The following is a 27,968-nucleotide window of genomic DNA, read 5'->3' on the forward strand; positions in this document are numbered from 1 at the left end:
CCCAGTCAGATGCTCTTTTGTAACAGTAGGTTACCATTCACCACACTAACTGTTCAGATGCTACAGAATTTTCAGTGAAATTTTGAAGCAAATTAGGTGCATTTGAAACTTCTTGGCAGATTAAAACTGTGTGCCAGACTGAGACTCGAACTCGGGACCTCTTGTTCTGGAAACATCCCCCAAGGCTGTGGCTAAGTCATGTCTCCGCAATATCCTTTCTTTCAGGAGTGCTAGTTCTGCAGGTTCGCAGAAGAGCTTCTATAAAGTTTGGAAGGTAGGAGATGTGGTACTGGCAGAAGTAAAGCTGTGAGGATGGGATGTTAGTCATGCTTGGGTAGCTCAGATGGTAGAGCGCTTGCCCGGAAGGCACAGGTCCCGAGTTCGAGTCTCGGTCCGACACACAGTTTTAATCTGCCAGGAAGCTTCATATCAGCGCACACACTGCTGCAGAGTGAAAATCTCATTCTAGGTGCATTTTTCCACTGAACTGCTTCATAGAACATAACGATCCTTTGTAACACACGTATCACAAAACATGATGTTATTTATGATGAAGCAAAAGTAATTAATTTATCAATCTGGAAGCTTCAGTAAGGTTATATGCACGGTCTACATTTTTCTACATCAACTTTACTTTTCTTTTTTTTTTATATATATATATATATATATATATATATATATATATATATATATATATATATATATATATATATATATATATATATATATATATATATATATATATATATATAGCGTAACACTTTTGTGCAGAAATTGTGTTGTATGTCTGATACTATTTTACCTCGCTATATTAACATTTCTATTTCAGTGTTGCAATATGTAAATTAAACAGCTACTTCTTTGTTTGCTTCCTAAATGTCTGCCGGCCCGTGTGGCTGAGCAGTTCTAGGTGCTTCAGTCTGGAACCGCGCGACCGCTACAGTCGCAGGTTCGAAATCTGCCTCGGGCATGGATGTGTGTGATGTCCTTAGGTTAGTTAGGTTTAAGTAGTTCTAAGTTCTAGGGGACTGATGATCTCAGATGTTAAGTCCCATAGTGCTCAGAGCCAATTGAACCTAAATGTCTAAACTATTTCTCAGTTTAAGAATGTTTGCTACTAATAGATCATGTGTGTTTAGAGAAAAATCTAAATGGGATCCAATGAAGTATGCAGAATATCAATGAAAAGAGTGTGATAGACTTAAATTGCAAAGGATGAAAGAAAAACGGGCACTTCAGACTGATAGAAAGAAGATAAAAGTCAAGTGTGAGTTGGATAGGATGAGACACAAGTGGCACAGAGAAAAGCTGAAATAATTATGTGAGACAGAAAAAGGAGTTTTATAAAAGGGCTCTTATAGCAGTAGCATATCACCAGGTAAAGCAGTTGATAAGGTAAACAGAGGTTTGTCAAACAGCCAAGAAACGTAAAACATTGGTAACAAAATTTAAAGTTACTTACGAGAAAGCTCAATCAAGCTTGTAAATTCAAACAGGGATGCAAAAGTCTGAATGAAGAAACTAAAGCTTCTTCTGAATTAAGCACACACACCCACATTCGCTTAAACACAACTCACACACCCATGACCACTGTCTTTGGCTGCCAAAGCCAGACTATTCTAACACAGAAGAAGGCCTTCTGGCTGAAACCTCATGTGTGTAGCACTCTCTTTGTTGTGCCTGTATGCAACTCAACATATGCGCTATATGATGAGTAGCAATCTGTCTTTTTCATAACATTGCCATTATTCCATCCTGGATTTTCCATTGTTTAAAGCTAATGTGATACAATTTTATCTTTGTGATAATGTTAGCAGACAGAACCAGGTAAAAAGGACAAAATTACCATAAAGAACGCCCAAACTAGTACGAAAGAAGTGGTGCAGAAATACATAATAATGACAACTATTGCATAAACCTATGAAGAGATTGTGAAGGAATATCCTGACTATGTGATCTTTGCCTACCATTTGTATTTCCTGTTTCCTTTGTGCTCTATAACATTAGATACTGTGCCAGTATGCGGTTTTTGGTGGAAAGTATAGGAAAAGAAACATTAGTATTTCCAGACAGGATACAAGGATTAATAGCTCTCCTTGTATGAGATTCTGAAAACTTATTTTGTATTGCATATTTTGAATTGTCTGACCATCTTTAAATTCATTTTAATGGTAAACTCCTTTTGTTTCTTGCATTTTTTAGTGACGGATTATGTCTCTGTGTGCCACACACACATAAGTTCCACACACAAATTTTCAAATGAAAATTAAATGTCATACACATTTTGAAAGAATTCCATTCTGTTGTCTTACAAGTGAATATTTAATTTACAATAAAACAATGTTTCACTGAAATTGATGGATCATCAGAGCAGAAAATCTTTACTTATGTGGAAACAAATTGTTCTCATTCTTCACACATGCAACAAATATTTCAGTTTTAATATGCCAGTCTTAACTGGTTCAGACTTCCTGCCTGAATTACTTAAAATGCAAACTACTGTAATATAAGAAATTGAAAAATTTTAGCAGGTTAGTTGTGCTACTTATGATGCTTTTTGTAAGTGTATTTGTTAACTCTTAACACATGCAACCATGGAATGACCTTTATTCATCCAGAGACAGCATATAATGCTAGGAGTTTTTAGAAAATCTGTAGCATAAAGAATACAAGGTTGTATGGCATCCTACAAAGGGCAAGGGTGCATATTACATGCCACAATATATTATTCAAAAGTGCATAAGCAAATCTAATGAAGTACAAAAAGGTATTTCTTATTGAATACACACCACTGACACTTACATACTAATAAAATCTGAGTTCTAACACATTTGTTCCAACTATTCATTCACAATAAAATGAGCATTTGATTAAAAATACTGCTGAAATATAACGAATGACAATAGCTATTTCCTACAAGTTGACTTTAAAATTTTTGAATATTGCTTCCTTAATTCATTCACAGTAAAATAAGCACTTGGTTAAAAATACTGCTGACATATAACAAATGACAATAGCTATTTCCTACAAGTTGATCATTAAAAAAAATTAATATTGCTTCCTTCTTTTACCTGTTCCAGATGTTTATTGTACTGTTTACTACCCTGAATGCTTGTTTCTTTGCTTTCTTAAACTTTATCTGCCCTTTTTATATGGACATCATTGCATGCCTTCATGTTGTTAAGAATGGAGACTGGAATTAATTTTGAAACTATCATTGTACTTTTTTTTAAATTGAACTTTTTGTATATGTAGAGATGGCAAGTGTAGAACAGTTAGCTGTCAAAATAATTGATTCAAGAGCGTTAGCCTTGAATCATTGGTAATTATTCTGATAGTGTCTTCCTATGTGGTGAAGATGGTTTTTAGATCTGTCTTATTACAACACAGAAGTGAAGGCCACAGGTAATAACAGATTGGATGTAAGTCAAGTAGACAATTCTGCTACACTTTCTACTAGACTCAGTGCTGGTTACATGTAGCACAAAGTGAGTAGAGTTTAGTTTTTTAGTGAGATATGTGATGCAGAGTTTCAAGTCTGAATTTTCGTCAGTAAGAACACACAAAAATGTGCTGACAGATACCCTCTCAATTTCTTTATCTATGGTTAACCTGTTCATTTCAAACTAATTTTCAATATATCCTAAAACACTGGCTGCAAATTTTAGTAATACCTGGTTTATATTAGTTACAACAACATTTGTGTCATCTGGAGATAGAGTTATGTGAGAACCATCGTCTGAACTCTCAATATAATTTACATGAATAAGAAAGAGAGGTCCTGGGACATTTCTCTATTGAGACCTCTATTTGTACAGTCTGAATGTCAGATATATAAACAATACTTTGGTTTTTAATGTTTGCTGAAGTAATTTCTAGTGCCTGTCTCCTATTTTGAAGATATGACTGAAACTGTTTCTTCACTACTCCAGGTATACTAGTAGCTTCTAATTTATCTAGCAAAATACAGTGTTGGACAGTACTGAATGCCTCGGAAAAATACAAGTCTATTTCTATTATGCTACTGTTTCTGTCTAGTCCCATTAAAATATTTTCAGTGAGTGTACATGTCAACTTTTGTGAATTCTATATCTGTGTGTCCTAATTTATTTCATTATTTGCCTCTCCTTAAGTAAAGACAATGCTATCAAATTATGGTAATTGTTACTTGCAGCAAAACGAAAATTTGAAAGAAGCAAATCAAAGATATATTGTCAGTGCATCATTTGAACTGAACGAGATTACAAATCAGCCTATTGCTACAGGATGGTTTAATGCTCAACCTTATCATACACCACCTTTGTCTTTGAACTTACTTGTGAATGCAATGATGAGATTTTATTCTGGCAATAACAACTACACACTGAGAATTGTCAATCATCCACTACCTTATTCACAGGAATCACAGGTATCAGCTAAATATTTAAAATTTAGTGCTCTTATAAATTCTGTCAAATAACAAAAAAATTATTCATTGTATTTCCAAATTTCAGTTGTCGTTGGCAGCTGATGGAAGATCTGCTGGATTTCAAGTGGCTTTAAATCTTGCCTTCTCATTGTCATATGTAGCACCATTTTTTGTATTATTTTACATAAAAGAACGTGTTAGCAAGGTAAAGCTGCTGCAGATGGTGTCAGGTGTTGATGTATTTATCTTCTGGTGCACAGCTTTCATCTCAGACTTCATTTTATTCCTTGCACCACTGATAGCATTGATAATAACAATGATTGCATGTCAGGAGGAGGGCTTTAGAACAGCAGATGAATTAGGTAAGTACATGTTGATGACAATAAGAGGTTATGTAGATGTAATAATTGCAGTACAATAAAATATATTTGTCTTATGTCATCTAAAACTGTCCTGTGTATTACAAACTTTGTAGAAACCTTGTCCACTTCATGATGCACACAGTTTTCATATTAAACATTTATAAAGAATCATAAAATAATATAAAGCTTACCTTAAACTGATGTTGAATAGCATCTTGTGCTTGGGCAAGGGGAGTTATCCAAGCGTGGTGCTATCTTAAAATAGCATTTATTAACAAACGTATGTTACCATAAAAATCTCAAATAACTTCAATAGAGGTGCTTGACAGCTAATATTAATACAAACAGTATTCTTCCCAGACACAATACTTACTTAAAAATGACCAGAGCTCAAATAATAATAATAATAATAGCAATAATAAGAATGAGAATAATAATAGTCGTGCGACTAGGGCCTCCTGTCGGGTAGACTGTTCGCCAGGTGCAAGTCTTTCGGTTTGACGCCACTTCGGCGATTTGCATGTCAATGAAGATAAAATGATGATGATTAGGACAACACAACACCCAGTGCCTGAGCGGAGAAAATCTCCTACCCAGCCGGGAATCGAACCCGGGTCTTGGGATTGACAATCTGTCACGCTGACCACCCAGCTACCGGGGGTGGACAATAATAATAGTAGTAATAATAATAATAATAATAATAATAATAATAATAATAATAATAATAATAATAATAGTAATAATAATAATGATAATAATAATAATCCCCGTGGAGGCCCGGGAAAAGAATAGGCCTCCGGTATGTTCTGCCAGTCGTAAAAGGCGACGAAAAGAACAAACCACTAATGGGGCTAACCCCCCTTTTAGTGTGATTAGTTGGTTCAGGACAGAACTAAAGAAGCCTCGGACAAGCGCCGTCATGGTCGGGGACGACGCTTGAACCCTATGCCCGCCCACAATGGTAACGACACTGCTAGCCAACTGGAAAATGATTTAAATCCAAATAGAGGTGTTTTGCAGGATATGCTTCTTGCAACCACCCTAGAAGGAAAACAAAGACAGAGGATGAGATGGTCAGATGAAGTTAATCGACACCTCATGTTCTGTTATTACCAAGCAACAAACCTAGGAACCAACACAACTGGATACAGATCACAAGTATACACAACATTTATTACCAGATACCCAGAATTAAAATTTTTAACAGAACAACGACTAGCTGATCAGATCTGTGTAATAATAAAAAATAACAGGATACCCCAGTCAGAATTAGAAAATATCAAACAACAAGTGCAACAAATACTGGAACAAAATAATGTGCAATCAGAAGAAGAAGAAAATACAGTAATGGACTCAAACATCCCAGAGCAAACAAACAAAGAACAACACGCACCAATTAAACAATCAGAGGAAAACGAAATCTTAAGACAGCCACCAGAACAAGCACAAATAGAACACGAAGTGACACAGATGTTAGATATAGAAGAAAAATTTCAGCTAACAAATATAGAATACAAAGACACAAATACAGACATTAGACCATTCTTGCATAGACCACCAAATAACCCACAAGTCGAAACAACAATAAAAACTATCAACACAATCACACACAACAAATTAAATGAAAACACAACTATGGAAGAGTTACAACTACTGGTTTATATAGGAGCACTCACTACACTAAATATACACACTAGGCAGAGATCAGAACCAACCAACACACAGAAGAAACCCACAAAACCAGCATGGCAACACAGGCTACAGATCAAAATAGAAAAACTGAGAAAAGACATCAGACAGCTAACACAATTTATAAGAAATGAAATCTCGGAAAAAAAACGAAAAAGGTTTGGTAAAATCTCACAACAAGAAGCGACAGAGCAATTAGACGAAAAAAAGCAGAAATTACAAGCATTAGCCAAACGACTCAGAAGATACAAAAAAAGTGAAAATAGAAGGAAACAAAACCAAACATTCAACACAAACCAAAAGAAATTTTACCAGACAATAGATAACACACACATTAAAATAAACAATCCACCAAACATAACAGACATGGAACACTTCTGGAGCAACATATGGTCAAACCCGGTACAATATAACAGGCATGCACGGTGGATACAAGCAGAAACAGACACATACAAGATGATACCACAAATGCCTGAAGTGATAATTTTGCAACATGAAGTCACCCAAGCAATTAATTCTACTCACAATTGGAAAGCCCCTGGAAATGATAAAATAGCAAATTTCTGGTTAAAGAAGTTCACCTCAACACATTCACATCTAACTAAATTATTTAACAGTTACATTGCAGATCCATACACATTCCCTGATACACTTACACACGGAATAACATATCTGAAACCCAAAGATCAAGCAGACACAGCGAACCCAGCTAAATATCGCCCCATAACATGCCTACCAACAATATACAAAATATTAACTTCAGTCATTAAACAGAAATTAATGACACATACAACACAGAACAAAATTATAAATGAAGAACAAAAAGGCTGTTGCAAAGGAGCACGAGGATGTAAAGAGCAACTGATAATAGATGCAGAGGTGACATATCAAGCTAAAACTAAACAAAGGTCGCATACACTACGCATACATTGATTACCAAAAAGCTTTTGATAGTGTACCCCACTCATGGTTACTACAAATATTGGAAGTATACAAAGTAGATCCTAAATTGATACAGTTGCTAAACATAGTAATGAAAAATTGGAAAACCACACTTAATATCCAAACAAATTCAAATAATATCACATCACAGCCAATACAGATTAAGCGTGGAATATACCAAGGAGACTCATTAAGTCCTTTCTGGTTCTGCCTTGCTCTGAACCCACTATCCAACATGCTAAATAATACAAATTATGGATACAATATTACTGGAACATACCCACACAAAATCACACATTTGCTATACATGGATGATCTAAAACTACTGGCAGCAACAAATCAACAACTCAACCAATTACTAAAGATAACAGAAGGATTCAGCAATGATATAAGTATGGCTTTTGGAACAGACAAATGTAAGAAAAATAGCATAGTCAAGGGAAAACACACTAAACAAGAAGATTACATATCGGATAACCACAGCAACTGCATAGAAGCGATGGAAAAAACGGATGCCTATAAATATCTAGGATACAGACAAAAAATAGGAATAGATAATACAAATATTAAAGAAGAACTAAAAGAAAAATATAGACAAAGACTAACAAAAATACTGAAAACAGAATTGACAGCAAGAAACAAGACAAAAGCTATAAATACTTATGCCATACCAACATTGACCTACTCATTTGGAGTAGTGAAATGGAGTAACACAGACCTAGAAGCACTCAATACACTTACACGATCACAATGCCACAAATATAGAATACATCACATACATTCAGCAACAGAAAGATTCACATTAAGCAGGTAGGTAGGAGGAAGGGGATTTATCGACATAAAAAACCTACATTATGGACAGGTAGACAATTTAAGAAAATTCTTTCTAGAACGAGCAGAAACTAGCAAAATACACAAGGCAATCACTCATATAAATACATCGGCTACACCACTGCAATTCCATAACCACTTCTACAACCCTTTAGATCACATAACATCAACAGATACGAAGAAAGTAAATTGGAAAAAGAAAACACTTCATGGCAAGCACCCGTATCGTCTAACACAGCCACACATTGATCAAGACGCATCCAACACATGGCTAAGAAAAGGCAATATATACAGTGAGACAGAAGGATTCATGATTGCAATACAGGATCAAACAATAAACACCAGGTATTACAACAAGCATATTATTAAAGATCCCAATACCACAACGGATAAATGCAGACTTTGTAAACAACAAATAGAAACAGTAGATCACATCACAAGCGGATGTACAATACTAGCAAATACAGAATACCCCAGAAGACATGACAATGTCGCAAAAATAATACATCAACAGCTTGCCTTACAACATAAACTTTTAAAACAACACGTTCCTGCATACAAGTATACACCACAAAATGTACTGGAGAATGATGAATACAAATTATACTGGAACAGAACCATTATAACAGATAAAACAACGCCACATAACAAACCTGACATCATACTCACCAATAAAAAGAAGAAATTAACACAACTAATCGAAATATCCATACCCAATGCAACAAATATACAGGAGAAAAAATTGAAAAATACATCCAACTGGCTGAGGAAGTCAAAGACATGTGGCATCAGGATAAAGTTGACATCATACCAATTATACTATCAACTACAGGAGTCATACCACACAATATCCACCAGTACATCAATGCAATACAGCTACATCCAAACATATATATACAACTACAGAAATCCGTAATTATTGATACATGTTCAATTACCCGAAAGTTCCTAAATGCAATATAACACATACCGTACAGTTAAAAGGAAGTGACACTTGATCAAGGTCCGTGTCACTCCATTTTTAACCGGACTTAACGTCTGAGAAAGTGAAGATAATAATAATAATAATAATAATTCAACACAAACCAAAAGAAATTTTACCAGACAATAGATAACACACACATTAAAATAGACAATCCACCAAACATAACAGACATGGAACACTTCTGGAGCAACATATGGTCAAACCCAGTACAGCATAACAGGCATGCACAGTGGATACAAGCAGAAACAGACGCATACAAGATGATACCACAAATGCCTGAAGTGATAATTTTGCAACCTGAAGTCACCCAAGCAATTAATTCTACTTATAATTGGAAAGCCCCTGGAAAAGATAAAATAGCAAATTTCTGGCTAAAGAAGTTCACCTCAACACATTCACATTTAACTAAATTATTTAACAGTTACATTGCAGACTCATACACATTCCCTGATACACTTACACATGGAATAACTTATCTGAAACCTAAAGATCAAGCAGACACAGCAAACCCACCTAAATATCGCCCCATAACATGCCTACCAACAATATACAAAATATTAACTTCAGTCATTACACAGAAATTAATGACACATACAACACAGAACAAAATTATAAATGAAGAACAAAAAGGCTGTTGGAAAGGAGCACGAAGATGTAAAGAGCAACTGATAATAGATGCAGAGGTGACATATCAAGCTAAAACTAAACAAAGGTCGCTACACTACCCATACATTGATTACCAAAAAGCTTTTGATAGTGTGCCCCACTCATGGTTTAAGCATGGAATATACCAAGGAGACTCATTAAGTTCTTTCTGGTTCTGCCTTGCTCTAAACCCACTATCCAACATGCTAAATAATACAAATTATGGATACAATATTACTGGAACATACCCACACAAAATCACACATTTGCTATACATGGATGATCTAAAACTACTGGCAGCAACAAATCATCAACTCAATCAATTACTAAAGATAACAGAAGCATTCAGCAATGATGTAAATATGGCTTTTGGAACAGACAAATGTAAGAAAAATAGCATAGTCAAGGGAAAACACACTAAACAAGAAGATTACTTATTGAATAACCACAGCGACTGCATAGAAGCAATGGGAAAAACAGATACCTATAAATATCTAGGATACAGACAAAAAATAGGAATAGATAATACAAATATTAAAGAAGAACTAAAAGAAAAATATAGACAAAGACTAACAAAAATACTGAAAACAGAATTGACAGCAAGAAACAAGACAAAAGTTATAAATACTTATGCTATACCAATCTTGACCTACTCATTTGGAGTAGTGAAATGGAGTAACACATACCTAGAAGCACTCAATACACTTACACGATCACAATGCCACAAATATAGAATACATCACATACATTCAGCAACAGAAAGATTCACGTTAAGCAGGTAGGGAGGAGGAAGGGGATTTATCGACATAAAAAACCTACATTATGGACAGGTAGACAATTTAAGAAAATTCTTTCTAGAACGAGCAGAAACTAGCAAAATACACAAAGCAATCACTCATATAAATACATCAGCTATACCACTGCAATTTCATAACCACTTCTACAACCCTTTAGATCACATAACATCAACAGATACGAAGAAAGTAAATTGGAAAAAGAAAACACTACATGGCAAGCACCCGTATCATCTAACACAGCCACACATCGATCAAGACGCATCCAACACATGGCTAAGAAAAGGCAACATATACAGTGAGACGGAAGGATTCATGATTGCAATACAGGATCAAACAATAAACACCAGATATTACAGCAAGCATATTATTAAAGATCCCAATACTACAACAGATAAATGCAGACTTTGCAAACAACAAATAGAAACAGTAGATCACATCACAAGCAGACGTACAGTACTAGCAAATACAGAATACCCTAGAAGACATGACAATGTAGCAAAAATAATACATCAACAACTTGCCATACAACATAAACTAATAAAACAACACATTCCCACATACAAGTATGCACCACAAAATGTACTGGAGAATGATGAATACAAATTATAGTGGAACAGAACCATTATAACAGATAAAACAACACCACATAACAAACCTGACATCATACTCACCAATAAAAAGAAGAAATTAACACAACTAATCGAAATATCCATACCCAATGCAACAAATATACAGGAGAAAAAATTGAAAAATACATCCAACTGGCTGAGGAAGTCAAGGACATGTGGCATCAGGATAAAGTTGACATTATACCAATTATACTATGAACTACAGGAGTCATACCACACAATATCCAACAGTACATCAATGCAATACAGCTACATCCAAACTTATATATACAACTACAGAAATCTGTAATTATTGATACTTGTTCAATTACCCAAAAGCTCCTAAATGCAATGTAACATATACCGTACAGTTAAAAGGAAGTCACGCTTGATCAAGGTCCGCGTCACTTTCCATTTTTAACCAGACGTAACGTCTGTGAAAGGAAAGAAATAATAATAATAATAACAACAACAAAACTTATTCTAAGCAGATACAACATTTTCAAACAATAATCTTATTTAGTCCTGGTGTCATACAAGCAGGCACTGACCCAGGGGATATGAAGAGAAATGACTGCATCAGCTCAAAGTAAATTTATAAGTGGGCAATCGTAACAACACAGTATGCTACATGACCAAATGCGACAACACAATCTACACCCTACTACCAGAATCCTCTGCCAGCTACTCAGCTAATACTATGGACAACGTGACTACCCAGAGCTACCTAATATACCAACAATGGACAGCAGCATAACACACAAAAACATGTGATTTTGTACAGTGGCTGAGACACAACCTTTACGTCAATACAAAACATAATACAGAAAACACTGCCTTATGTAGGGTGTTGTGGTTCCAGATTGTGTTGATCGGAATTTTGAGGTTTTGGAGGAAGTGGAGCTGGAAGTGGGAGATTGAGTAGATGGGAGAGACTGGGTTTGTGTGCAATGAGAGGAGGTTGAGGTTTGCTGGAAAGGTTGTGAAGGGTGAGCGAGTTGCCTTTCCGGAGGTGGGAAACCAGGAGATTGGATAGTTTTTTGAGGTGGAGGGTGGCATGCTGTTCTAATTTACGGTTGGCCTGTAGGAGGATGCTCTGAACAGCCGGTGTGGATGTGGGAGAGGAAAGATTAAGGACTTTTATTAAGGATAGGAGTTGACGGGTGTGTTCATTGGCTGAGTTGATGTGTAGGTGAAGGATTAGGTGGGTGAGGGCAATGGATTGTTCAGTTTGGAACTGGTATAGGGACTGATGGAAGGAAGGGTTGCAGCCAGAGATGGGAACTTTAAGTGTGAGGCCTTTGGGGGTGATGCCAAATGTCAGACAAGCCTGAGAAAATAGAATATGGGAGCGTAATCTGGCTAGGGCGAAGGCATGTTTGCGGAGGGAATGTAAATAAAACTTAAAGGGGTCGTTGTGGGGGTGTTGTGAGGGTGACATGGTATTAGAAGGTGGAAAGTGTAACATGAGGTGAAACGAAAATGAAAATAAAAATATATGGGGAGAGATAAAGGTGAACCGGAAAGTAACTGGAGATCTGGAATGAAAAAAGGCAAAAAGGTGTTGGTTACAGCTGGGCTATGTTGGACTTGGGTTGATAGACAACGATGTGCATCAAGGTTAGGTGGTTGTGTTGCCGCCAAAACACGTTAAAGGACGGAGAAATTCGGGAAAATTTCGAAAAAACTGCGTGTAGTATATTAAAAGGAGTGGTATTGTGGTGGCAGATTATGAAAATGAGGCTAACAATTGTCTGACGAAGAAATAATGACGTTAAAACCTGTGGGAAGCGGCTAAAAATTATAAGTGATGTGGGAAAAACGGAAATGGAAATAAAGCGAAAGTTATTAGAACTGGCCGAAATGGTTGTTTAAAAGGTGAAAGGAGCTGTTTGTGAACTAGAAACGGTGGATATTATAGCGGCGGTAGTGCTGAAAGCGGCAAAAAAAATTTTTTGGTTGTGGTTTGGAAGTGGGTTACGTATTATTTAGTATATATAGGCGGGATAAAATAGTATAGCAGATTAGGGTAAAAAGAAGAAGGTGAATACAAAGTGAAACTACTGGCAAAAACAGAAAGAGGAAAATAAGACGACAGAAAAGATTTCGAAATGCAACAGTGACAATAACAAACGTAATTGTTGGATTCAAATTAATGATATCAATATAATAGAGGGACACATTCAACGTGGGAAAAATTATATATAAAAACAGAGATGAGGTGACTTACCGAACGAAAGCGCTGGCAGGTCGATAGACACACAAACAAACACAAACATACACACAAAATTCAAGCTTTCGCAACAAACTGTTGCCTCATCAGGAAAGAGGGAAGGAGAGGGAAAGACGAAAGGATGTGGGTTTTAAGGGAGAGGGTAAGGAGTCATTCCAATCCCGGGAGCGGAAAGACTTACCTTAGGGGGAAAAAAGGACGGGTATACACTCTCGCGCACACACACACACACACACACACACACACACACACACACACACACACACACACACACACACATATATATCCATCCACACATATACAGACACAAGCAGACATATTTAAAGACAAAGAGTTTGGGCAGAGATGTCAGTCGAGGCGGAAGTGCAGAGGCAAAGATGATGTTGAATGACAGGTGAGGTAAGCAGCAGGAGGGTACTTCTAATGTTGGATGCACATACTCTAAATACGTGCATAGAATTTGAAAGAGATCGACCAGTCGGAACAGATGAAATATTGATGAAGTTTGAACAGGCAAATTATTTTAGCTCGATGGATCTCACGCATGGGTACTGACAAGTCAAATTTGATGAGAATTCAAGGAAATATACTGCTTTTTATATGAGGGTAAATTATACCAATTTAGAGCGTTACCCTTTGGATTAAATACACTATGTGATCAAAAGTATCCGGACACCCCCAAAAACATACGTTTTCGTATTAGGTGCATTGTGCTGATACCTACTGCCAGGTACTCCATATCAACGACCTCAGTAGTCATTAAACATTGTGAGAGAGCAGAATGGGGCACTCCACAGAATGCATGGGCTTTGAACATGGTGAAGTGATTCAGTGTCACTTGTGTCATGCTTCTGTATGTAAGATTTCCACACTCCTAAACATCCATAGGTCCACTGTTTCCAATGTGATAGTGAAATGGAAAAGTGAAGGGACATGTACAGTACAAAAGTGTACTGGCTGACCTCATCTGTTGACTGACAGAGACCGCCGACAGTTGAAGAGGGTGTAATGTGTAATAGGCAGACATATATCCAGACCATCACACAGGAATTCCATACTGCATCAAGATCCACTGCAAGTACTGTGGAAGTTAGACTGGAGGTGAGAAAACTTGGATTTCATGGTCGAGCGGCTGCTCATAAGCCACACATTATGCCAGTAAATGCCAAATGACGCCTCGCTTGGTGTAAGGAGTGTAAACATTGGACAATTGAACAGTGGAAAAATGTTGTGTGGAGCGATGAATCACGGTACACCATGTGGTGATCTGATGGGAGGGTGGAGGTATGGCAAGTGCCCGGTGAACATCATCTGCCAGGGTGTGTAGTGCCAACAGTAAAATTCGGAGCCGGCCATGTTTATCATGGAGGGGACTTGTACCCCTTGTGTTTTGTGTGGTACTATCATAGCACAGGCCTGCATCGATGTTTTAAGCACCTTCTTGCTTCCCACTGTTGAAGAGCAATTCGGGGATGGCAATTGCATCTCTCAGTACGATCAAGCACCTGTTCATAATGTGTGGCCTGTGGTGGAGTGGTTACATGACAATAACATCCCTGTAATGGACTGGCCTGCACAGAGTCCTGACCAGAATCCTATAGAACACTTTTGGTATGTTTCTGAATGCCGACTTCGTGCCAGGCCTCACCGACCGATATCGATACCTATCCTCAGTGCAGCACTCCATGATGAGTGGGCTGCCATTCCCAAAGAAACCTTCCAACACCTGACTGAATGTATTCCTGCGAGAGTGGAAGTTGTCATCAAGGTTAAGGGTGGGCCAGCACCATACTGAATTCCAGCATTACTGATGGAGGGCACCACAAACTTGTAAGTCATTTTCAGCCAGGTTACTTTTGATCACATAGAGTATCTCAAACTCGGCATTCATAAGAGTCTTGGATGTTGCACTGGATAAGGATTTATTGAAAGACCTAATAATCTATGTTGATGACATACTCCTAGTGTCCAAGACATGGGAAAAACCTTATGATTTCCTGATTAGAACATAAGAAAGGTTTTATGTTACAGGTATCACTATAAGAACTTTGAGGTTCGCCGATGACATTGTAATTCTGTCAGAGACAGCAAAGGACTTGGAAGAGCAGTTGAACGGAATGGACAGTGTCTTGAAAGGATGATATAAGATGAACATCAACAAAAGCAAAATGAGGATAATGGAATGTAGTCAAATTAAATCGGGTGATGCTGAGGGGATTAGATTAGGAAATGAGACACTTAAAGTAGTAAAGGAGTTTTGCTATTTAGGGAGTAAAATAACTGATGATGGTCAAAGTAGAGAGGATATAAATTGTAGACTGGCAATGGCAAGGAAATCGTTTCTGAAGAAGAGAAATTTGTTAACATCGAGTATAGATTTAAGTGTCAGGAAGTCGTTTCTGAAAGTATTTGTATGGAGTGTAGCCATGTATGGAAGTGAAACATGGACGATAACCAGTTTGGACAAGAAGAGAATAGAAGCTTTTGAAATGTGGTGCTACAGAAGAATGCTGAAGATAAGGTGGGTAGATCACATAACTAATGAGGAGGTATTGAATAGGATTGGGGAGAAGAGAAGTTTGTGGCACAACTTGACTAGAAGAAGGGATCGGTTGGTAGGACATGTTTTGAGGCATCAAGGGATCACAAATTTAGTATTGGAGGGAAGCGTGGAGGGTAAATATTGTAGAGGGAGACCAAGAGATCAATACACTAAGCAGATTCAGAAGGATGTAAGTTGCAGTAGGTACTGGGAGATGAAGAAGCTTGCACAGGATAGAGTAGCATGGAGAGCTGCATCAAACCAGTCTCAAGACTGAAGACCACAACAACAACATCACTATAAGACTGTCGAAGTCAGTTCTTGGGAGAGAAGAACTTAAGTTTCTTCGTCACTTGGTAGGCATAAATGGAATAAAAGCAGATCTAGACCGGGTAATGTTCAGAACTTAAAAATATGAAACAATTGAAAGCATTTCTGGGACTAGCAGGACTCTGTAGGAAATGTTTTTGAGGTCAGTCTGTGAATAAACCTAAGTCTAAGGCCTTTAGTGAGATTAAAGTAGCCCTAGTACAGACACCCATTTTAAACCACCCAAAGATGGACAAACCTTTTAAGTTAAGTACTGACACCTCGGAGTATGGAATAGCATGTGAGTTGTTTCAGAGAGAGTGGGATATTAGAATGGGAGGACATAATACACTAGATTTTGCGAGACAAGCTCTAACCAATCGTGAGTTGAACTACAGGCCAACAGAGAAAGAATTCAGTAATTAAAACTTCCGGGCTAAGAATTACTTGCTATTGTGTGAAGTATAAAAAAATTTCAAACTAATTTGGGAATGAAAAATACTGACCACCAAGCACTTGCTTTCCTTACGAAAAGTTGACTATTACGTAGCAGGTTAATACATTGGGTACTATTTTTGCATGTAGTTCCTGACGCATTATCATGCTTGCCATTTGGCATGAATGATTTGGTAAGAATGGATGATCCAGGAGTTTGCTTCAACATTACTTTTTTATCATTATGCGATACTAGTAATGAAGTAAGAACCTAACTTTAAGAATAAAGAAAGACGTCACTGATGAACCATATTTCGAGGATAAGTGGAAAACCTTAGACTGAGTAGGGACAATTGATAATGGTATGTTAGAACTGATTATGGTAAACCACATTTTGTTCTGGAGAGTAAAGAAAGTTATACTTGAATGGAGCCTGTGTATTTCAAAATTGTAGAACTTGATTTTATTTCATTTGTTTATCCAAGATATAGACACTTTGGCATACGAAAATGTGTTCAACTTATGGTGAGATTTTATTGCTTTAAGAACATAAGTACAAAATTATTGTCTGTACTAAGTACATGTGAAACTTCCCAAAAGATGAAAGACAACAACCAAGTGATAATTTGAAATTTATACCCGATAATACCTAAAGTCTTACATTCCATCACGGCTTCTGATTTCTTATTTACCATTTACCAATCAATAGATGAGGGGGAGGGGGAGGGCTTCCCTTACATATTTGTACTAATGAAGTATTGGTCTAAATACCTTGAACTCTTGAACTCTGTCTTATTGAGCATGCCAACACAGAGAAGGTGATTAGATGTCTATGGGAATATTTCTCGGAGATGGGAAAGCCACATAGATTGTTGACAGACAATGGTCCACAGTTTGTGGGTTAAGCCTTTAATGATTTCTTAGCATAGGGAAATGTTAGACACATTGCTATCTCAAAATACCACTCACAAAGTAACCCTTGTGAATATATCATGAAAGAAATCTGTAGGTTATGTAGGAAGTACTGTTGAGACAGACATTCAACTTGGGTACATAAAACACCAGAGTTCCAAGTAATACTTAACGAACTTCCACATTTATCTATTGGTTTATCTCACATCGAAATACTTCAAGGTAAATTCATGAGTGAGCAACTGTTGAAATTGTTTAAATGGTCAGACAATGATAATAACAAACACAGAGACAGCTTGGATGATGATGTAAAATAAAATTTACAAGGAGCAGCAGATAAACAAATGCATAAATATAATGAAAAGCTATGACACCTATCTCCGATGTGGGTGATATGGTACTAATTAAGGAAATACACCACAGCTCAAATTTGAAGAAAGAAACACACAAGTTTTTTCTCTTAATATAGTGGTCCTTACAAAGTTTTAAATGTACCACATCCCAAAACAGTTTTCTCGGTTGATCCAGAAATGGGATTATACAATATTGATATGAGATTATATAATATTGATACGTTGAAGCAGTATATGACACCATTAAATTAAACTTGGTAAAAAAACACAGTAACAATAAAGAGCATTCTTAAAGGTGAAAGTGTGTAAACAAATATGGTTAACTGTTATTCAATCAGCTGTTAAGTATTCCATTAGTGTGAGATCACTGACTAAAGAGGAAGCTTACTTACTATCATATGATGGAAACAAGGATTGGGTTTGTGTGTGAATTATCACAAAAATTATACTGATCATTGATGATGGTTACGTGAATATACTTGAGCTATTCCATTACATTTCAAAGGGATTTGTTAGGGTGAATTTTTGCAGTTTCTGTGATGGGGAAACCATGGCAAGTCTGTACTGTTTCGAATGTCGAGTAACTTCTCCCTCTTGTGCCACGGTGATACATCTTAGCAGGTGGGATCCTGGGCATTTCTTGGTGGGTGCAGTCTTACGATTAGGTGAAACGGAAGGGGAGAAGTACTAAAGTACTCAATAAAGTAGTAGAGAAGAATGGTGACTTACTTCAGATATGGAGTTATGAGTAAATAATCCCCAAAGAAGGGAGCTTATGCCAGGTGCGGGTGAACCCAAATAAGGGATGCCCCAACCACTGTATGGGTAAGTAATCCCCAAAGAAGGGAGCTTATGCGAGGTTCAGGTGGACCCATGGAAGGGAGATCCTCAATAACTTTAGAGGACAGAAGAGGTACATCACACTGACCAGGCCTATGAAATAGGAGGAAAAAGATCACTGAATCCCCAGAAAGATAGCCTTCAAAATGGGAGAAGTGCTTATATTCATGAAGAAGAGGGTAAGGACCCTGCTTAAAGGAGCATCTGCTCCAAATTGGATAATAAATTTAGAAAGTAGAAAGTAGCTACTCTGAAGTTTACCACGAGTATTTGATTCTCTGCATAACCTGATGTGTGATCTTAGAATTGTGTATAACACTTCCTCCAAAGGTGAGAATACAGTGTAATGGAATTAATGGTTAAAGAGCTGAAAGTGCTCTGAAAGAAAGCAGTGTAATTATGGTTCACTCTATTTTACTTTGTTAGCCAAAGGAGAGGAGCTATCAAATGTAAGACAACGTAATTAATGAAAATTCTAAGTAGAGGATATGTATGTTTGTACTGATTGATTGTTAGGTGTATGATCATGACATCTTTTCTCTTAGTGAAGGGATATGTGGTGATCTATGCCAATCATGGAAGGGCATGTATCACATACATCAAATATAGAGCTCAGGTAAAGATGTGGGTGATTGCAATTAGTTTGTAAACTTTGGGCCATATACTGTGGGAAAGTATTACTCAACAGATGCAGAGTCTATTTGCTGGAGAGTATTTGTAATGTATTTGGAGCAAGGAGGAATGCAGGAGCTCTGGTACCATGGAAGATTTGTGGCCCAAAGGAAGATGAATATGATGTATATAAGTGATTGTTGTTACACAGTTCGCAGAACGTTAATGAAAGGTCTTCGAGACAGTAATATTAGTTTTGTTCTGGGAATAATAACTTCCCATATAATGTAAAACCATTCATGAAAGTTTGCGACAATATACAGAGTTATTTGGAACTAGTCTACATATTATTTAAGTAGAGAAGCAGTGTTTGTTTTATAGCCATTCACTTATAGAAATCTGCATGGAAGAAAGAAGTTCAATGCTGAGGAAGAACAGGGCACAGCTTAGTTGGCCACTGAGATAATCACAAGAGTTGCAAGGCTGAGTCTGTACATTGCTCTAATGAGGATATGTTAAGGCGGCAGTGTTAGGTATAGTTGTATGGAGTAATAGGCCTAGAACAGACGTTGCCCAAGCAGTCAAAACATTGCTGCACAAACTGAATACAGCAGTCAACAGCTGTTAATAAACATTCCAAAGTGCCTTATAAATTTAGTAAACAGTGAACGTCCACAATCTTAAAGAAGCAGTATTACTTCAGGAATCCAGTTGCTATGCTTTGTTACTTTTTTCCTTGTATTTTCTTTAGTGCTTTTCTGTAATTATCTCCCTTAGATATATTGTGTCCACACCTCGTGGTAGCATTCTCGCTTCCCGAGCACGGGGTCCCAGGTTCGATTCCAGGCGGGGTCAGGGATTTTCACCTGCCTTGAGATGACTGGGTGTTATTGTGTCGTTCTCATTATCATCATTCATCCCCATTACGGTCGGAGGAATGCAATGGCAAACCACCTTGCTTAGTACGGCGGTGTGGGTCTCGCGCAAGTCCCCTACGCTGTGTAACGGAGTATGGGACTTCATCATCAGCATCATCACCATCAAATATATTGTATTCCAACATAAAAAATGATGCTTTTTATTTGAGAGTTGTTGAATAAGAGACCTTATTATAAAGTAATGACCTGAGTTAACCTGGCTCTAACAGTTTTGATTAAAATAGAATAGATACACATGAGTAAGTCTAAAAGTATCTGCACAATATTTTTCTGATTTATTGAAACAATACAGAATTTACCATGACATTGCTTCACATTCATTGATGCAGCATATTCTGTGAATCCCATCATGAAGGAGAGAGTTCAGGGATGAGGAACAAGCCAAACTATACTCTGTAACAGTCAGGAGAAGCAACTCAAAAATGTACTAACAGCTGACCATAGCTAGTGCTATTTACTCAGATTGATAATTAAGGTACTTGTTCCTAGACGATTTTATATATTTGTATGTTAGTAGAAAAACAGATGCTTTGGAAAGAACCCCTGCTGCTGCTCCTCCTGTAATGCCCAATTGCTGTCCACATCTGATGCTCCAAACAAAACATTGTATTTTTATACACACCACTGGCAAAGTCAGCATAATATGAGAGTTAGCCAAAATTTGGTTTGACAAACTGCCTCGGGTTCTTTGACCGACATTTGATTGACGATTTTTCTGACATTTCACCAGCACGGTTGGTTGGCATTGTCAAAGCTTCACACTCAGTTGCTGGTGTGGTGGTGGACTGAAGTCAGGCTGACAGCCACAGATTGTATGTACCTGGTGCACACATGTCCAAAGGCTTTTCTGTGGTTATTTACAGTGCAGTTCTGTTCTGTTCTTGCTACCTGCAGTGGTCATTCGCTGCAGCACAGGGATCCAGGATCTGTTCACTTTAAGGCTTCTTCTTTCTTGTTGAAGCTGTTCTCATATTTGTGTATTTTTGTAGCTTCTCTGAACAAGTGGATGTGATAGCACTTCTGTAGAATCAGAACTTCTGTGCTGGTGAATTTTACTATGTGGTCGGCCTCACACAGTACATGCTCTGCTACGGCCGATTTCTCCACCTGTCACAGACTGAAATGTTGTGTTCTGTAAGCCCAGTGTCGATTGATCGTCCAGTCATTCCAGTGTAAACTTTTCTGCATGTGGTTGGATGCGGTATATTCCCTTTTCTCCTCTGCCAGTCTGAAACACTCTTTGAAATTCTTTGTCAGTTTATAAATAGTCTTTACACATTGTTTGTGCAATATATGGCTGATTCTGTCCATCAGTCCTGGGAATGTATGGCTGTACTGACATTTCTTGTTCCAGTGTCTCATTTCACCATGTGTTTGACTCTGTTACATTTATTATATAACTGGTGGAGTACCCATTGCTCCCCATAATGCTTTTCAGGTGTTGCATCTTGCATATGAGGTGCTGCAGTTCACATATTAATACGGCTCGCATTTTAAGAGCATTAATCGTGCCTCTTTTCGGACTCAGTCTCTCTGTTTTTGATACACGGTGTGTCCCAGGTTTTCACCATCCCTTGTGGCCAGCACATCTAGAAATGGTAGCTCTTTCTCCTTTTCTACTTCTATGATAAATTTTATGTTGGCATGGAAGCTGGACAAGTGTCTTAGGATGTTACCGAGCTGTTACTCACCATGGCTCCACACAGTGAGGATATCACGACGTACCTTTACGACACCTTAGGTTTACAGGGTGCCAAGTTCAGTGCTTGTGCTTCAAAATGTTCCATGAAGAATTTGGCCATCGCTGGGCTAGGAGGGCTACCCGTGGTGATGCCTTCCAGCTCTTCATAGAAGTTGCAATTCCATGTGAAATCTCATAGTGAGACATGCATGAAAGAGCTTGGTGATGTCTTGTTGGAAAATGGAACCAGTGTGCTCCAGAGTCACTGAGTAGCACTGTGGTAAACAAAGAAATAATGTCAAAGCTGACCAGGATGTTGTTTGGTGCAAGTTTTAGTTTCTTCAGCTTCTCAATGAAATGTCCTGAGTCCTTTATGTATGTGTCAGACTTTCCCATGCAACTGGAGAAGAGAGGTGAAGCATTTTGCCAGTTTCTACATTGGCAAGCCATGAGTGCTAACAACTGGTCTTAATGTAACATTACTGTTATAGATATTTGGTAATCCATACAGCCAAGGTGGTAGGGCTTCTGTGTTGTGCAGGTTCCTCTGTACATCCGCCGAGAGAGAAGACATCTTGATTAATCGATTCATATTCCATGTGATGCCCTGCATTGGAGCTGTACTTAGTTTTTGGTGCATCGTCAGGGACCTGGATCTCTGCTCGTAATCTTTGACCATTATTACAGTGGTTGCATTTCTATTATTGGCTGCCAGTACCAATATAGGCTTGTTGGGTTAAGACTCTTGATAGCTTGTGCCTCTTCTTTCTTCAGGTTGTATGCTGGTGGTTTTGCTCAGTGCTGTTTCAGTGCATATTTTCTCAGCTCTTTCACGAGGAAGGTCCAAATGGCTGCTTCAGCGTTAGCAGTGATGTCCTCCGCAGGTACAGTTCTCAGAACGATAGCAAAATTCCCATGTTCTTGAAGGACAGACTGTTCCTCTTTTGTCATTTGTCGTTCAGTGAGGTTGACCACTGTGCACGATATGTCGGGAATCACCTTGTCAGTCTGCTTGTGGCACCTTGCAAACTTTTTCTACTGTCGCTCAGTGCAGTGTTCGAGTTCATTCTGCGTGCTCCTGCGAGTGATGCTGTTGATCTTATCCCACTTGTCTCAATTCATTCTGCTACATAGTTGACAGAAAATGTCCAAACGCTCCTCATCCATTCTTGCCAAGTGCATCTTGAATTCACTCACAAAGAACAGCTTGTTCCAATCTGTGGTAGGTACGATGTTCTTGGTTGGTGGTGAATAGGCGCTTACATTTCAAGAACATCAGTGTAGCCCCTTCATTCTGGCACTGTGACAGGACGATGAGAGAGGACATCAGTAATGCTTTCTTCTTCTGTTCTTGGTCATGCTGTTGGTTCAATCTGCATATCTCCTACCCGTACAGGCGTAGTACCAAATTGTTAAGGCTCTCGTGGCCACTTGTTGACTAACTGCCTGTTGGCTTCTGTCTTGGGTTCTTTGGCTGACATTTGATTGATGATTTTTCTGACACTTCACCAACACAAGTAACTGGCATTGTCAAAGCTTCACCCTCCATTGCTTGTGGTGGAGTGGACTCAAGTATGATGCTGCAAATTGTATGTACTTGGCGCGTCACTGTCCGAGGGCTTTTCTGCGGTCATTTCCGGTGGTTTCTCCTTTTGCTATGTGCAAAGGCCATTCGCTGCAGCATGGCAATCCAAGATCCAGTCACCTTGAGGATTTTTTATTTTTTGTTGAAGTTATTCCCATATTTGTTATTTCTATAGCTTCTTTGAACAGGTGGGTGTGATAGCTCTTCTCTTCTCCACCTGCCCCAATCTGCAATGCCTCTTATATTCTGGGACCCTGGTGTTGATTGATTGTCAGTCATTCCAACATAAACTTTTCCACATGAGCGTGGCATGTGGTATATTCCTGACACTGCAAGTGGTCCCTTTTCTCCTTTACCAATCTGAGACACTCTTCAATCTTCTTTGTCAATTTATAAATAGTCTTGCTATAAATAGTCTTTGCTTTCCCAAGTAGAGTTGTAAATAGTCTTTGCATTCTCAAGTGCAAGTATTCAGATATATTGTAGCAGGAATGGCTAATGAGTTCTTTTTTTATTTGAGGATTTTCAATTTTTCTGTCTGTGGTCCACTGGCAACCTGTTATAGATTTTTGCACCAGAATGTAGATTTCCATTCTGAACTCTAGAGAGGGGTGCATAGATTATGTTGGAAGTATTTGTACTTCTCCCCCCATGAACCATGGACCTTGCCGTTGGTGGGGAGGCTTGCGTGCCTCAACGATACAGATGGCCGTACCGTAGGTGCAACCACAACGGAGGGGTATCGGTTGAGAGGCCAGACAAACGTGTGGTTCCTGAAGAGGGGCAGCAGCCTTTTCAGTAGTTGCAGGGGCAACAGTGTGGATGATTGACTGATCCGGTCTTGCAACACTGACCAAAATGGCCTTGCTGTTCTGGTACTGCGAACGGCTGAAAGCAAGGGGAAACTATAGCCATTATTTTTCCCGAGGGCATAAAGCTTTACTGTATGATTAAATGATGATGGTGTCCTCTTGGGTAAAATATTCCGGAGGTAAAATAGTCCCCCATTCGCATCTCCGGGCGGGGACTACTCAGGAGGACGTCGTTATCAGGAGAAAAAAAAACTGGTGTTCTACGGATCGGAGCGTGGAATGTCAAATCCCTTAATCGGGCAGGTAGGTTAGAAAATTTTAAAAGGGAAATGGATAGGTTAAAGTTAGATATAGTGGGAATTAGTGAAGTTTGGTGGCAGGAGGAACAAGACTTCTGGTCAGGTGAATACAGGGTTATAAATACAAAATCAGAAAGGGGTAATGCAGGAGTAGGTTTAATAATGAATTAAAAAATAGGATTGCGGGTAAGCTACTACAAACAGCATAGTGAACGCATTATTGTAGCCAAGATAGACACGAAGCCCACGCCTACTACAGTAGTACAAGTTTATATGCCTACTAGCTCTGCAGATGATGAAGAAATTGATGAAACATATGATGAGATAAAAAAAATTATTCAGGTAGTGAAGGGAGACGAAAATTTAATAGTCATGGGTGACTGGATTCAGGAGTAGGAAAAGGGAGAGAAGGAAACATAGTAGGTGAATATGGATTGGGGCTAAGGAAAGAAAGAGGAAGCCGCCTGGTAGAATTTTGCTCAGAGCATAACTTATTCATAGCTAACACTTGGTTTAAGAATCATGAAAGAAGGTTGTATACATGGAAGAACCCTGGAGATACTAAAAGGTATCAGATAGATTATATAATGAAAAGACAGAGATTTAGGAACCTGGTTTTAAATTGCAAGACATTTCCAGGGGTTAGATGTGGACTCTGACCACAATCTATTGGTTATGAACTGTAGATTAGAACTGAAGAAACTGCAAAAAGGTGGGAATTTAAGGAGATGAGACCTCAATAAACTGACTAAACCAGAGGTTGTACAGAGTTTCAGGGAGAGCATAAGGAACAATTGGCAGGAATGGGGGAAAGAAATACAGTAGAAGAAGAATGGGTAGCTCTGAGGGATGAAGTAGCGAAGGCAGCAGAGGACCAAATAGGTAAACAGACGAGGGCTAGTAGAAATCCTTGGGTAACAGAAGAAATATTGAATTTAATTGATGAAAGGAGAAAATATAAAAATGCAGTAAATGAAGCAGGCAAAAAGGAATACAAACGTCTCAAAAATGATATCAACAGGCAGTGCAAAATGGCTAAGCAGGGAAGGCTAGAGGACAAATGTAAGGATGTAGAGGCTTATCTCACTAGGGGTAAGATAGATACAGCCTACAGGGAAATTAAAGAGATCTTTGAAGAAAAGAAAACCACTTGTATGAATATCAAGAGCTTTGATGGAAACCCAGTTCTAAGCAAAGAAGGGAAAGCAGAAAGGTGGAAGGAGTATATAGAGGGTCTGTACAAGGGCAATGTACTTGAAGACAATATTATGGAAATGGAGGAGGATGTAGATGAAGATGAAATGGGAGATATGATACTGCGTGAAGAGTTTGACAGAGCACTGAAAGACCTGAGTCGAAACAAGGCCCCCGGAGTTGACAACATTTCGTTAGTTCTACTGACAGCCTTGGGAGAGCCAGCCCTGACAAAACTCTGCCATCTGGTGAGCAAAATGTATGAGACAGGCGAAATACCCTCAGACTTCAAGAAGAATACAATAATTCTAATCCCAAAGAAAGCAGGTGTTGACAGATGTGAAAATTACCAAACTATCAGTTTAATAAGTCACAGCTGCAAAATACTAATGTGAATTCTTTACAGACAAATGGAAAAACTGGTAGAAGCCGACCTCGGGAAAGATCAGTTTGGATTCCGTAGAAATGTTGGAACACGTGAGGCAATACTGACCCTACGACTTATCTTAGAAGAAAGATTGAGGAAAGGCAAACCTACATTTCTAGCATTTGTAGACTTAGAGAAAGCTTTTGACAATGTTGATTAGATTACTCTCTTTCAAATTCTGAAGGTGGCAGGGGTAAAATACAGGGAGCGAAAGGCTATTTACAATTTGTACAGAAACCAGAAGGCAGTTATAAGAGTCGAGGGGCATGAAAGGGAAGCAGTGGTTGGGAAGGGAGTGAGACAGGGTTGTAGCCTATCCCTGATGTTATTCAATCTATATATTGAGCAAGCAATAAAGGAAACAAAAGAAAAGTTCGGAGTAGGTATTAAATTCCATGGAGAAGAAATAAAAACTTTGAGGTTCGCCGATGACATTGTAATTTTGTCAGAGACATCAAAGAACTTGGAAGAGCAGTTGAATGGAATGGACAGTGTCTTGAAAGGAGGGTATAAGATGAACATCAACAAAAGCAAAACGAGGATAATGGGATGTAGTCGAATTAAGTCGGGTGATGTTGGGGGAATTAGATTAGGAAATGAGTCACTTAAAGTAGTAAAGGAGTTTTGCTATTTAGGGAGCAAAATAACTGATGATGGTCAAAGTAGAGAGGATATAAAATGTAGACTGGCAATGGCAAGGAAAGCGTTTCTGAAGAAGAAAAATTTTTTAACATCGAGTATAGATCTAAATGTCAGGAAGTCGTTCCTGAAAATATTTGTATGGAGTGTAGCCATGTATGGAAGTGAAACATGGACGATAAACAGTTTAGACAAGAAGAGAATAGAAGTTTTCGAAATGTGGTGCTACAGAAGAATGCTGAAGATTAGATGGGTAGATCACATAACTAATGAGGAGGTATTGAATAGAATTGGGGAGAAGAGAAGTTTGTGGCACAACTTGACTAGAAGAAGGGATCGGTTGGTAGGAGATGTTCTGAGACATTGAGGGAACACCAATTTAGTATTGGAGGGCAGCGTGGAGGGTAAAAATCGTAGAGGGAGACCAAGAGATGAATACACTAAGCAGATTCAGAAGGATGTAGGCTGCAGTAGGTACTGGGAGATGAAGAAGCTTGCACAGGATAGAGTAGCATGGAGAGCTGCATCAAACCAGTCTCAGGACTGAAGATCACAACAACAACAGTATTGTGTTTTAACTGTGTATATTTTTAAGTAGGCTTTACCATGACTATTATTAATATCTAATGAAATATCACAATTACTATTAATTGTTATAATTTATTTATTTCTTTGTCACATTTAAGAGGTTTAAGCCTCTATTGTCAGGTAGATTTATGTGATTAGTATGACACATATGTGCCATATCATGGTTTTTGGGTAACCTGTGTCACTCTCTAGTGGAATGAGGCAAAAACAAAACATTGTTTAACTACATTGCCCACAGGCATTTTACAGAGGGGATCAATAAAAATATAAATGTAAAAGTAAAAATACAAATCTAAACTTAA

General features: G+C 38.2%; 1 protein-coding gene across 1 annotated transcript in view; it reads left to right on the top strand.

Annotated features, from left to right (window-relative positions):
- Window positions 1–27,968, top strand: part of LOC124594686 (phospholipid-transporting ATPase ABCA3-like) — a 543,403-nt gene that overhangs the window by 310,614 nt on the left and 204,821 nt on the right. Inside the window, exons 18-19 of the mRNA XM_047133052.1 lie at window positions 4,175–4,408; window positions 4,494–4,770. Coding sequence (XP_046989008.1) covers window positions 4,175–4,408; window positions 4,494–4,770 — 511 coding nt within the window. The remainder of the gene's footprint in view (window positions 1–4,174; window positions 4,409–4,493; window positions 4,771–27,968) is intronic.

The sequence above is a fragment of the Schistocerca americana genome, chromosome 2 (genome assembly GCF_021461395.2).
Source record: "Schistocerca americana isolate TAMUIC-IGC-003095 chromosome 2, iqSchAmer2.1, whole genome shotgun sequence".
NCBI lineage: Eukaryota > Metazoa > Arthropoda > Insecta > Orthoptera > Acrididae > Schistocerca > Schistocerca americana.